Source organism: Helobdella robusta (genome assembly GCF_000326865.2).
Source record: "Helobdella robusta unplaced genomic scaffold HELROscaffold_79, whole genome shotgun sequence".
Taxonomy (NCBI): domain Eukaryota; kingdom Metazoa; phylum Annelida; class Clitellata; order Rhynchobdellida; family Glossiphoniidae; genus Helobdella; species Helobdella robusta.
The window spans coordinates 247,306-261,058 of record NW_008705453.1 but is presented as its reverse complement, the minus strand read 5'-3'; the positions used below and the strand labels follow the sequence as shown (position 1 = coordinate 261,058).

General features: G+C 32.0%; 2 protein-coding genes across 2 annotated transcripts; one reads left to right on the top strand and one right to left on the bottom strand.

The window, feature by feature from the left end:
* Nucleotides 1-3,802: 3,802 nt before the first annotated feature.
* HELRODRAFT_138063 (hypothetical protein) lies at nt 3,803-4,060 on the bottom strand (the record flags this gene model as incomplete). The annotated part of the gene is made up of 1 exon (XM_009031785.1): nt 3,803-4,060. A coding segment is annotated over one exon (258 nt), but the record flags the coding sequence as incomplete, so codon positions are not given.
* A 3,016-nt stretch (nt 4,061-7,076) lies between these two features.
* On the top strand, nt 7,077-12,540 carry HELRODRAFT_186187 (hypothetical protein). The gene is given in 11 exon segments (XM_009031784.1): nt 7,077-7,198; nt 7,398-7,456; nt 8,863-8,966; nt 9,568-9,677; nt 9,993-10,032; nt 10,490-10,641; nt 11,041-11,117; nt 11,618-11,765; nt 12,183-12,356; nt 12,372-12,426; nt 12,448-12,540. The coding sequence occupies 9 exon segments, from the start codon at nt 7,171-7,173 to the stop codon at nt 12,329-12,331; spliced, it is 867 nt and encodes a 288-aa protein (XP_009030032.1). The 5' UTR covers nt 7,077-7,170; the 3' UTR covers nt 12,332-12,356; nt 12,372-12,426; nt 12,448-12,540.
* The last annotated feature ends 1,213 nt before the right edge of the window (nt 12,541-13,753 follow it).

The following is a 13,753-nucleotide window of genomic DNA, read 5'->3' as shown; positions in this document are numbered from 1 at the left end:
TATGAATGTATATAACTTATAAATAAAATATGCAAAATGCCAAATAAAATATTCTCAAGTGCTCACATAAGAACAACAAAACCGACTATAATACAACAACAACAACAATAATAATAATAAAAATAATAATAATGATAATAATAATAATAATATCAAACAAATAATAATAATTTAATAATAATTTAATCTGTCAGTTACTGACAATAGCTGCTTAATGCTTGTATATATATATATATATATATATATATATATATATATATATATATATATATATATATATATAAAACATATATATATACAAAATTATTTGTATAGCGCGCTAAATGAAAAATTGTAAAACAAAATTGAAAAATGCAAATAGCGAAATTGTATGGAAATAATTAAAAAAAATGAAATTTAAAATAAAATTCAGCTGTTCATTTTAGTTTGATATTTAACATCGGGATTGTTAGATTTGCCAGAAGGTGAAGAAATATTTTAAATTATCCAAAATAATAAAAAATTTTTTAATTAATTATAATCTCAATATTTTTATCACAAAATCACACAAATACACAAACACACAAAGATATTCAAACACACACCACACACATACACACACACACATACACACACAAACAAACACACACACAGACACACATTCAAACACACACACATATATTCAGACAAACACACATACAGACACACACACATACAGACACATACACAAACACATACACACACACACAGACATTTACTCTCTCACACACACACATACAGACACACACAAACACACGCACAATCGCATCATCAAATACCACCACACTAATCACCATCAGCACATCACATCAGCACACCATCACCGAGGAGTTTTAGGCGTAAGTTGATACTTGGGCGTCTGAAGGCAATCAAAGAAGCTGACGTTCGGTACAACCATTGGTGAATTAACATTGAAACAAGTCGGAAATTGAAATATAGTCCTTGTACTATTACTACTACCTCTCAGTACACTAGCACTAAGGACACCTGCACCGCTAGTGTGGTTAGTCGCACTAGGATCTGTAGTATCTGGGTTACTACTACTGCCGCTGCTACTTTTGTCGCCGCCAATACTATTATTACAGAAGCTGCTGTTACTGTCATCATCAGGTGCCGATGTTGTAGCGGCTGTGGCCTCAGAAGCAAAAGCTTTTGAAGAAGTGCTGTTGTCTGCCTCTTTGTTACAATTACTCGGACCGGTACTGTTACTGTTACTATAATTACTGCTGCTACTAGAGACCCTACTACCACGAGCAAATATGTTGGCACTGTTGTTGGCTAGAAAGTTCGGAGTGCCGTGCAGTTTAAAAGGGCTTAGGCAAACTAAGGGGCTGAAGGAACTCCAGAAGTGAACCCCGTCCATGGGAGTTGTAGGGCCGGCGTGGTTACTCCCTGACGAGTTGTTGTTGTTGTTGTTGATGATTGAGAGGAAGTTAGGAGTGGGTATGGAGAAGTGATGGAATGAGTTGCTGTTTGGTGTTGTCCAGAATTGAGGAGTGCATAAGAAGTGCTTTCCACTGTTGTTGTTGTTGTTGTTGCTTATGAGGCTGTTGTGTGACGAATTGGGTGCAGAGGAGTTTGTCGTTGACGGCTGTTGTGGAATCGTGAGAGGGTTGGGCTTCGTTTTCGATAACGATTTTGGAGTCGTGTGTTTCATCGGTTCGGTTGAATCGGTTCTTGTTACCGACGAACTCTCAGTAGTGTTACTATCGTTGCTGGCCTCATCAAAACCACGAGGTGTGTTATCTGTCGGTGAAAAATCGACTTTTTCAACTGAAACCGAGTTGGTATTTGCGGGGATGTTCAAATAAATATCCGTATAACAAGTTGAGTTGTCGAATTTTTTCTTGATCATAACTGGCGCCGGTGAGAATGGAGGTTCGTGTTGTCGTTTTTGCTTTGAGGATGTTGGAATCTCGACAATGTCTGCAGTTGCTGATGTAAAAAGAGTTGTGGATTTATCATCATCGTTGCGAGATGGTGGGCTGACAGTATGCCTGGTGTTACTAGCAGGTGTGCCGGTGCTACAAGGCATTGAGGTAACAGTAGATGCTGTGTAAGTTGTTGTTATCTGGGGCAATGTGGGGTTGGAATTACTCAGCACTGTGTCTGCTGCCTCGAACCGTGTCGGCAAGTTTTCGTCAAAATTTGGAAATGTAAAGTCGACGTTGTTGTTATTATTAATGATGATGATGTTGTTGTTGTGGTTGATGAAGTTGTTGATTGTGTTGCTGCTGTGGTTGAGCACAGTGTTGTTGTTGTTTTTGTTCTTGAGTTGTTGATGGATGTTGTTGTTGTTGTTGTTCTTAAGTTGTTGATGGATGTTGTTGTTGAGTTGTTGGTGGATGTAGTTGTTGTTGAGTTGTTGGTGAATGTTGATGTTCGTCTCCGCTTTGATTTTGTTGTTGTTGACGTCCAGAAAGACCACTTTACCATCATCGGTTTTGCTTGATCTCGCAAATCTTTCATCGCCACCAACTCCGAGTTTTTCAAATTCTCTCAAGATGGCCTCATTTTGCGATATTTCGGGACCCTGGATGGCGCCGTTATGTGGTTCAAATGTAATGTCCGTGGCACAAACCGGTTCAACGGCATTCCGAGTTATTAATTCGTTCATATTCGTCGGTTCACTATCTGTATTTGGAATGCAGAAAAATAGCGAAAAATTTTGACTTTGCGGTAAAAGTGGTCGATCTAAAAATCCGTTGGGTTGGATTGTTGCATTAGCGGCTTGCTGATTCAAAACTGAGATGTAAGGTGACACGAAAGGCACTAGACCGTCGGGTGATATGAGGAAGCTTAAATTAGGGAGAATGTTTGGAGTTTTAGTGTTAACAAGGTTGCTGTTGTTGTTTATATCGGCTATCAGTTTTGTCTGTTCCAAAACGGTTGAAACACTCTGCTGCATATACTGTAAGGTTTGTTGATTATGTAGAGATTGTGCGTTCTTAACATCTAGTTTGATCTGAATGTTTTGATTAACATTTATATCTGGTAAATTCAAGAAACTTCTTGCATTATCTGTCGTTGGTGGTTTCTCGTCCGAATCAATTTTAGCCAAATCGTTCAAGTGACTTTCTTCACCAACGAAATCAGGTTCCTCAATTTTAATGAAATCGAACGAGTCAGTTTCGAGATCTCGTTTGAAATTACGGAACAAATTGCTATGGCTATCGTTACTCTTGCTGAGATTCCTAGTAAAACTTACGTCATTTTTGATATGATCATTATTGCTTAAGTGGTTTCTGCTTTCAATATTCTCAAGTTCTTCAAGTTTTATGTAATCAATTAGATGCGTTAGATGTTCGTTTTTGAAACCGTAAATTTGGTTGCTATTGGGGCTAGTGTCGTTAGCTTTGTTACAACAGACAAGAGAAATGTCGTTTTTGTTGTTATTACTATTACAAACAATTCCTAAATGTTCAGGGCTGAACAACTTGAAAGTCTCAATGGATGGTTGAGATTTGTGGAAGATGGAACTGTTATCAACGACAAGGCCTCTACTGGTATGGTTGATGTAGGAGTAGTTTGTCTTGAGGGCCGATAAATTACACTTGGAGAAAATATCGTCAATATTATTGCTGCTACTACCATTGCCAACGTTGGGCTGAATGTTCTCAACGCTATGGTCATTAATAATGAAATAACCATTAGAGATGAGCGAATTTAAACCGATGTTGTCATAATACACGGGCAAGGTTTTGATCGAATCGTGCGCTACACAATTCGGATTAGCGAGATTTGGGTTTTTTGCTGCAACTTTTTCTAAAATGTCTTTAGATAAGTTGACAAATTGGTAAGAAAATTTCTTTCCAGGAACTTTTTTCATGATGTTTCGGTCGTAATAATACCTCAGGGCCCTACTCAGTTTATCGTAGTTCATTTTGGGTTTATTTTTACGAATTCCCCAGAGCTTGGCGACCTCTTCTGCCTTTATTAGCTTGAATTCACCTTTGGCATCGGTCCAGTCTAAAAGGTCCTTGCGAGTTTCTGACATGAGGAGCTCCAAGAGAAACTGCCATAGCGATATATTCACGTCTATATCTGTTTGTAGAAATGTGTGTACGTGTGTGTGTTTGTTTGTATGTCTATGTTTGTGCAAGTGTGTATGAATGTGTATGTATGATTGTGTATTTTAGTAGCTGTAGTAAGCGTATATACGTTGCGTATTATGCTATGTTCTTAATTAGCAAACAATTAGCGAATTTGAAATACTTAATATTGTTATAATAAATCCATTGATTAACTGGAATGGATGAATGAACGAATTAGTAAATAAACAGATGAATGACAAAATTAATTAACGAACGAACGAACAAAAAAAAACAAAATATCACAGAATACTAACACTTATTGCTATTGTTGACATTCATGTTGAATGTATCGCACATGCTACTGACAGCAATTTTAACGGCCAGTCATCTAGCAACAATGCGCTGATAACGACACCTAGTGATAAATTTGTTTTTAGAGTTCATTTCGTGATTTTAAATTATAATAATAAATAACAAAATAATGATAATAATAATACAAATAATAAATAATTAACGAGATAGAGAGAGAGAGAGAGAGAGAGAAAGAGAGAGTTGATTACTTAATTTAATGACTGATTAAATTATATAATTACCTTGATGTTTTAAAAATATTTGGATCTGAAATAAATTCAAAACCCTTTTAAAAAGTTTACTATATCATTCTACTTTATTGGCTGCAGTATGTATATTCATCCAAGAAATACAAAACAACAATGCTGATACAATACAGGAACGTAATAAAAACACACACACATACAAACAAAACAGTACACAACAGTATACAAACATACACACGTACGCACAAACAAAACAACATACATACATTCACAGATACATACTCAGATATATACAAAACAATATACATACACATAATTGCATGTATATTTATATACTATATATCGATATATATATATCACAACCTTATAAGTCAGAAACCGTGAACATTTAAACAAACGAACGAACGGACGAACAAACGAACGAACGAACGAACTTTTACTTAAACTCTTCTTAGCATAACAATAACAACGATGCTAATGTGCCAAAAGAAACTTGAATGGATGTAATCTATGTATGAGTGTGTGTTGGAATTAATGTACACATGTGTATAAGTGTACGTATGTGCACGTGTATTGTATAAGTTTGCATGTATATTACGTATGTATGTATGTATGTATGTATGTATGTATGTATGTATGTATGCACGTATGTATGTATGTAGGTAGGTAGGTATGTATGTATGTAGGATGAATATTAAAGTTTAATAAAAAACTTTAACAATAAAACCTCAGCATAATCAGTGTATGAAAACATTATCAAAACAATAGACTCTCGAGAGATTGAACTATACACAATCATTTCATCCTACTTATGGCACCAATTTAGAGAAACTCCATATAGAAATGATTGTATCACTAAAGTCACAAGACAGTTAAGACTTACTGTTTAACAAAAAAAGTTATGCATAATGTATAGATATGTATGTATATTATAGGAAAATCACATACATAAATACACATACATAAATACACTACACACACAAGCACTTAAATACATACATATATATATATATATATATATATATATATACACACATACACACACGCGCGCAAACAAGCACTTAAACACGTACATACATACATACATACATACATACAACACACACACACACACACAACACACATTCTCTCGCACATTGTGATCAAAAATTGTTATCTTTGAAGCTGGTTGCTTGTAAGTTCAGAAGCTAATTAGAAGCAGACAGTTTAGACAGCATTTTATTTATCATCATTAACATCATCATCTTCATCTTCAAATCCCCCACCATCAGCATCATCACCACCACCATCATCACCACCACCACTACCATCATCATCAAAACCATCACCATCATCAACATACTCATCATCATATCATCAGGACTTTAATCTTTTAATCATTATTTCCATCACAATCAATCTATGAACTTGAATTTACTTTTAAAAATAACCACAAAAATAATTAAAATGTATAGAATGAAATGATGCAAACATCCGAAGCTGCAAAGAAGAAGAATGTTAAAATAAAATTTAAAAAATAATAATTAATAATAGTAATAAATTTTATATATTTTATAAATTTTATAAAATTTATATAATTATTAATATTTATATTAATTATATAATATAAATTATTATATTATATTATATAATTATTATTAACAATTATTAAAAATTGATACTAAATTTTATAGAATTCTATAAAATTCTATGAAATATAACACATTTTACTATTTTAGCGAGCCAGTTGTGCTGAAAAGCTGAAATGCCATTAAACTACCCAAGCGCAAATTTTTCAAAATGTTAAATAAAAATGATTTTCAATTATTAAAAAATTTTAAACCAGCAAAAGAAAAATTATGACATAAAATAAAAATGTTTAACAACAATACCTGGTTTATTTTATTTTTTATTTAATTTTAATACAATAAAATTTTATTATAAAAAAAACTGAAATGGATTTGTTAATATTTTCCGGTATTTTCGATGAATTATTTGATAAATATTTATTCAACATTTTAGACTTTATTAATTAATTTTAATTTCTGTTTCAAAATCTAACTAAAATATAAAAAGAAAAGAAGGAAGTGATATAAGTGTGAAAATTTTTATCTGAAACGTTTTAAATTAAAAATCAAACATTTGAATCAGAAAAATATTTAATTTACTTAAATAAAAAATAAACTCAAAAATTATACAGCATAAAATCCCTTCTTTCCGACTTAAAATGACATTTTGTGGTACATAAACAGTGAAATTCCCCAAAGAAGACACTTCAACATATTGACAAACGACTTTATTTATTTATAAATAATTAAATAATTAATACATATTTTTTAATTTTTTAACTATATTAGATAAAAATATACAAAATATTTAATGATAATCATCAAATTAACCTATAAATGCTTTTAATTACATTTATTACCTGTCGGCAAAATCACCACCATAGAACGTTTATTCAAAACTTAACTGCCTAGCCAACTGAACTAACGTTATGTTGTTAAATTTATTTTTCTCGACACGAGTTTTAAAATAATAATCGTCACAAAAACTCATCAAAATTCATTCAGCTAACAATAATGCCGAAATCTAAAAGAAACAAAGCAGGTTAAATAATTTTTATGCTATTTATTTTTTGTCAAATTTTAGTTTTATATTTATTTTAAGTTTATTACGCTTTGGGAGATTTTTACTGAGCGATAATAGGTGTATCATGCGTTTAAACTCTATTTAGTAATTTATTAATCAACTTTTTAATTATTAAAAATTAATTTTTTAAAACGATTTACAATTTTTACCGTTTTAGTATCTCTCACGAAAACAAAGAAAAAGGGACTTGATAATAAAAAGCTCATAGTAACTAAAGTAGGTTTAATTCATTTTTCTGCCTGAACTGAACTAGCTAAAATATATAAATACTATAAAGTATAAAATAAATTAATTAAATTTAATTAATTTTTTTTACAAAATTATACATAACTTTTTAATTTTTATTTTTCACTTATATTTTTATTTAATACTTTTATTTTATTATTTAATCTTTTCCTCTTTCTTTCTGCTCCTATGTTCTTTTTTTTGTCGAAACTGCAAACAAGAATTCTTCTTTACCATAGTATCTATATATCTATATCATATCAGATAGTTATCATATTAAATGTCTGTAATTTGTAGATAATAATTTGATATATCAATGTAATATTATTTAATATCATATCCAGATGTCTAAATATAAATTTGATACCATATTGGATTGATATCATATCCAAGTGTCTATACTATATATATAAGTTTGATATCATATTATATCCAGTTGTCTTAATTAGAGCCCTGCGCGGTTTGCGGTTATCTCGGTTTAAACCGCAAAAATCACAACCGCGGTTTTTTACGGTTGCGGTGCAAAATCATGCGGTTTTACGCGGTTTTTCCACGGCACGGTTTTTTATCAAAACAGCGGTGACCGCAAAAATTTTTTTAATATTTTTGTTCGTCCATAACGTTTTAAAAATTGCATTACCATTGTAATAATTTTATACATTAAAATTTTAATATCTTTGGAAGACGTTGAAGCAACCATTTTCGTTTTCCTGTTTGCTTTGAAAGAAGTAGTTATTTTATTTACGGCGTGGTTAATTATCGATTATTTTATAAAAATGTCCGAGGTAAAAAATGTTGAAGTTGATCCACAGGTAGATGTAATTGATAAAGAATTTTTGATTAAATTGATGCTGTCCAAAAGCAAAGACGTTTCTTTAAAAGCTCAAGTTTCCTATTTTCTGTTCAGCATCCCAGTTTCGAGTGTTTCGTCAGAAAGGGTAGGACCATCTCTCAATTATACACTGCAAAAGAGACGGTCCAGTTTAAATCCATACAAAATTGACAAAATGTTATTTATTAAGTGTAACAGTGATTTGGATGTGGATAGTTGTGATTTATAATGTCAATAAAAGCATTAATGTTGTTTTTCATTTCTTGCGGTTTTGTGCGGTTGCAGTTTTTGAAAATTCCAACCGAGCAGGGCTCTAGTCTTAATATAAGTTTGATATCATACTTAAATGTCTAAATTTTAGTTTGATATCATATCATATCCAAATGTCTTAATATAAGTTTGATATCATATATTCAATGGCCTAAATATAAGTTTGATATCATATCATATCGGATTGATATCATATCCAAGTATCTGAATTTAAGTTTGATATCATATCATATCCAAACGTCTCAATAAAAATTTGATATCGTATCATATCGGATTGATATCATATCAAAATTAGATCCACGAATGCATAGAAAAGTACAAGTACCTCTACGTCATCAGTGTCGAGAACATGCGAAGTACCAAGATGAAAGATGTTAGACAGGAATGGGGCCATAGCAGGTATTGTATGTTTTTTGTATTGTTTGTTTTTGTATTTTTTGTATTATATTGTTTGGTGTTGTATTGTATTGTTTGATGTTGTATTGTATATTTTGATTTCACTTGTTTTAAATTTTTTGTATTTTTTTGGTTTGTTTGTATTGTATTTTTTGTCTTGTATTCTATTTTTTGGTATTCTATATTTTTGTTATTCTGGTTTTGTTTGTATTGTATTTTTTGGTATTGTTTATTTTGTATGTTTGGTTTAGTCTCTTTTGTTTGTCTCTTTAGTTGTACATGTTTTGTACTACTTTGTGGTGTTTTGTATAATATTGTATTGTCATTGTAAGTTTTGTATTATATTGCATAGTAGTAGTAGTACTAGTAGTAGCAGTAGTAGCAGCACTAGTAGTGTTAGCTTTAGTATTAGCTGTAGTAGTGGTAGTAGTAGTAGTAGTAGTAGTAGTAGTAGTAGTAGTGGCAGCACTAGTAGTAGTAGCTTTAGTAGTAGTTTTAGTAGTAGTAGTAGTAGTAGTAGTGATACTAGTAGTAGTAGTAGTAGTGGTAGCTTAAGCAGTAGTATCTTGTGTACTTATAATTACAGTGACGTGAAATTTTTTAGATTCTTGTTTGGCAAGAACAAGGTTATGGCCCTTGCTCTTGGCAAAACGAAGGAGTCCGAACACCAGACCAACCTGCACCGGGTCACTGACAAGTTACGTGGGCAGACAGGTTTTTGAAAAAAAAAAAATTTTTTTTTCTTCAATTTTTTTTCATAATTTTTCGTTTTTATTTTGTTTTTTATTTATTATTTAGTTGTTGTGACATTTTAATTTTTTATAATTTATTCATTTTAATTCATTTATTCATTTTAATTCATTTCTTTTTCTTTATTAATTGTTTGTATTCTTTTCTCTCTCTCTCTCTCTCTCTCTCTCTCTTTCTCTCTCTCTCTCTCTCCTATTCTTTAATTTATTCATCTGCTTTATAGTTAGTTCAAAATTCATTTATCGATGGTGTAAATTTTTTATTTAATTTTCTTTACAGGAATTTTGTTCACCGATACACCAGAAAATGATGTCCTCAAGTTCGTTTGGTTTTTTTTTCTTTGTTAAATTTTTTTTTAAATTTAGATTAAAAGTTAACTGCTATTACAAATTTTTTATTTTTTCGTTTGTTTTCAATATTTCACAAAAAATTACTTTTTTTTATATTTTGCCTACGGTTTCAATGGCACTTTCCGAGAAAATATTTTTTTTAATTAGCACTATATAAATGCATTAATAACATCTGCGCTACATGTATGCATCAATACTGATTAACCCTATGTAAAAGTAGTAAAAATAATTTTGGTCTGTTGTCTTGATTTAGCCATTATGATATCTCGTGAACTGTTTTTACTGAATGGATTGTCTTCCCAGAACTACTAAAGAGTTATATAATAATAATAATAATAATGGTGATGATAATGATGATGATAATGATGATGATAATAATGATGATAATGATGATAATGTTGATGATGAGGATGATGATTTCACCAGATGGTTTGAAAGTTACGTGAAAGATGATTATGCACGCTCGGGCAATAGGGCCCCACACACGGTTGTCTTACAAGCGGGCCCCGTCCCTTCATTCAGTCACAGCATCGAGCCCCAGCTCAGGCAGTTAGGGCTGCCCACTTCGTTGGAGAGAGGTCTGTGATTGGTCTGGTTAATTTGCTAGATGGTTTTTGATTGGTCCATCGGCTGGTTGGCTAGATGAATTTTTTGGGATTAGTTGGTTGGTTAGTTTGATTACTTAATTTTGATTGGCTGGTTATTATGCTAGGTGTTTGTTGATTGGTTGATTTGTTGGCTAGATGAATTTTGGTTGGATAGGTGGATAGTTTGCTTACCGAATTTTCATTGGTTGGATTATTTTGCTGGGTAAATTCTGTTTGGCTTGTTGTTTGACAAGATGAAATTCGATTAGTTGGTTGATTTGCTGGATGGATTTTGATTGGCTGATTACTAGCAGGATAAAATTTGATTGGCTGATAAGTTGCAGATTGACAAACGGGTGATAATCTTCATCGATTAATCTTCATCGACAGGGGTGATCACATTACTAAAAGAATTCACAGTATGCAGAAAGGATGATGTCTTGAACCCTGAACAAGCCAGAATACTGGTAAGAGTTTTTTTTTCCATTAATTTTTTCTCCTTGTATGCTTTTTCTCCTTCTAATTGTTATTAATTCTATATTTTTCCATGAATTTTATGCCATTTGGACCTAGTGGATAAGGATTTTAATACATGTCCAATGGATGCATTGACTTGGATTGTTTTTATTCTTTAGTTTGTTGAAATGGGTGAAGGCTTATTGAGAAATATACTAACGGTAAAAAAAAAACAAAACAAAAAGCAAGACAAAATGAATTTGTATTCTAATTAGTTAGTTAAGAACCAACAAAATGTAACGTACTAGCGTGAGTTCGAACACCTGAAAATTTTGAGAAAAATTTCTTTATAATATATTTGAAACTTTCATAACTCTGATCTCATTTTGTAATTTCTGTGAATTACGATGCTAAATTAGAAATAGTTGAAAAGTATAAATCTTTAATTAAAAAAAAAGAGAGTTAATGTAACAAAAGTGAATTTCTCAGAAGAAGAATTTGAATTTTTCAGAAATTATTTGACCACAAGATGTCGAAGTTCCGAATAACCATCACAGCCATGTGGACGAAGAAGAGCCAGGCTTTCAAGTCCTTCGAAGAGTACAACAAAAAACTCAATGAAGCCTCTAGCAAGGAATCAAAGACTGTCAATATCAGAGGTTGGCTTGCAATTTTCGGGGTTTTTTTCTATTTTAGGAATTTTAATTTTTTTCTCATTTTCTTCGCTGGAGCTATTGCTCGGAGAATGTTTTTTTTGTTATTCGGGTTTTTTTAAAAAAAAAAGGTCAAAAGGTTAAAAAATTCTATTGCGCTCTTCCAAGGTTTACATTAAAGGTTAAATGTTACTCTCTCTCTTTTGCACTTGCTTAAGAGGTTTCAACGACTAACACACTGCGAATATGAATACGCGTGCAAGCCATGCATCATACACATTGCATATGATAGGCGGGGATCTCTTTGTATTCGAACCCAGTCACTGCAGCAGCAGGACCAGCAAGGCCTTAAACCATTGGGCCATAAAGTTTCATTATTAATTGATTAATTATTTTTAAGAAATTTATTTTATTTTTTTGCAGGTGAGGATCTTAAACCAAGCGAGACGACAGAAGTTGAGATGCAATCAGACAATGATGGCGATGATGAAATCGTTAAGAATGATAATGTTCTGACTAGCAATGATGATGATGATGATGATGATGACGACGGTGCAGTTGAGGATGTATAAATCTGGTGTGTTATGGTATGGTATGATACGTATGGTATGGTATGATACATGATATGATATGATATGATAGATATGATACATGATATGATATGATATGATATGATATGATATGATATGATACGATACGATACGATACGATATAATGTGATTTAGTGATGACAAAAACTGAAAATTATTTTTCTTTCAAAAAATAAATTATTAAATAACTTTCTGCTGTCTGTCATTCTTTAATTACATCATATGAAGAACTTACTGGGTTAATTCAATACTTCTAGATAAGTACGGTTCAGAAAATGATTGGAAAAAATTTGCTTCATAGAATTGAATCACAATAATATTTATACATATTTGGCTTGCAAAATTGGGTGTGGCTGGCTGACTGACTGATTGACTGTAAAGCTAAACTTCTCTCTTGCTTTCTTCTATTTTTTTTGCTTTCTTTTTCTTCCTTTTTTTCTTTTTCTTCCTCTTTTTCTTTCTCCCCCTCTCTCTCTCTTTCTTATTCCATTTCTCTCTCTCTGTACTGGCTGACTGGCTGATTGACTGACTGACTGACTGACTGACTGACTGACTGACTGACTGACTGACTGACTGACTGACTGACTGACTGACTGACTGACTGACTGACTGACTGACTGACTGACTGACTGACTGACTGACTGACTGACTGACTGACTGACTGACTGACTGACTGACTGACTGACTGACTGACTGACTGACTGACTGACTGATAGATATGTATCCATTTAAGATATTTAATGTTGGATAAAAATTGATAAAGCAATAAATTAATACATTATTCCTTTCCTTGTATGATGTAGTTTGTTAACAAAATGAAATTATCATGCAAAAGTTGAGAATTTTTTTTTGGTGGCCGGGCCAAATATTTTTCATCCAGCTATGACAATGGTTGCTAGTAACAGTAATGTTAACATTGAAGTTCTTATTTGCATACAGCGTTTTTGCTAATATTGTGGTATATTTTGAGATAATTATTACAAACATATTATGACATATTATGATATAACATAATAAACACGAGTGTAAAGTAACATATAACCAGCTTTGCCAAGCGCAGAACCACATTGTAAAGATTTTTCAAAAAATTACGTTTCACTACATTCAATGAAATGCCACTCCTTTCTAAGCTACTGTTACTCATTAATCATATCTCAGTAATTTTACAGACTGACTTAACTTCCTAATTTGCATTTAGCTCAATTTTCAAACCACCTACTCGGTTTGAGAGCTGCTCACCTGAACAATTTTAGACCTTTTAAACCAGAGATCGAGCTTATATGGTCTTTTGGGAAACACGTTAAAAACCATTTCGGTTGTGTTTATGTACATTTTCGGGTATCCTTTTTTTTCATGAATAAACCTGTTGAAAGAAAAATGTTTCTAAATAAACGAATAGATAAA

Coding starts and splice junctions, on each gene's coding strand:
- HELRODRAFT_186187 (XM_009031784.1), top strand. CDS start 7,171: ATGCCGAAATCTAAAAGAAACAAAGCAG. Junction 7,457..8,862: donor AAAAGCTCATAGTAACTAAA/GTAGGTTTAATT, acceptor TATCAAAATTAG/ATCCACGAATGCATAGAAAA. Junction 10,033..10,489: donor CCAGAAAATGATGTCCTCAA/GTTCGTTTGGTT, acceptor TGATTTCACCAG/ATGGTTTGAAAGTTACGTGA.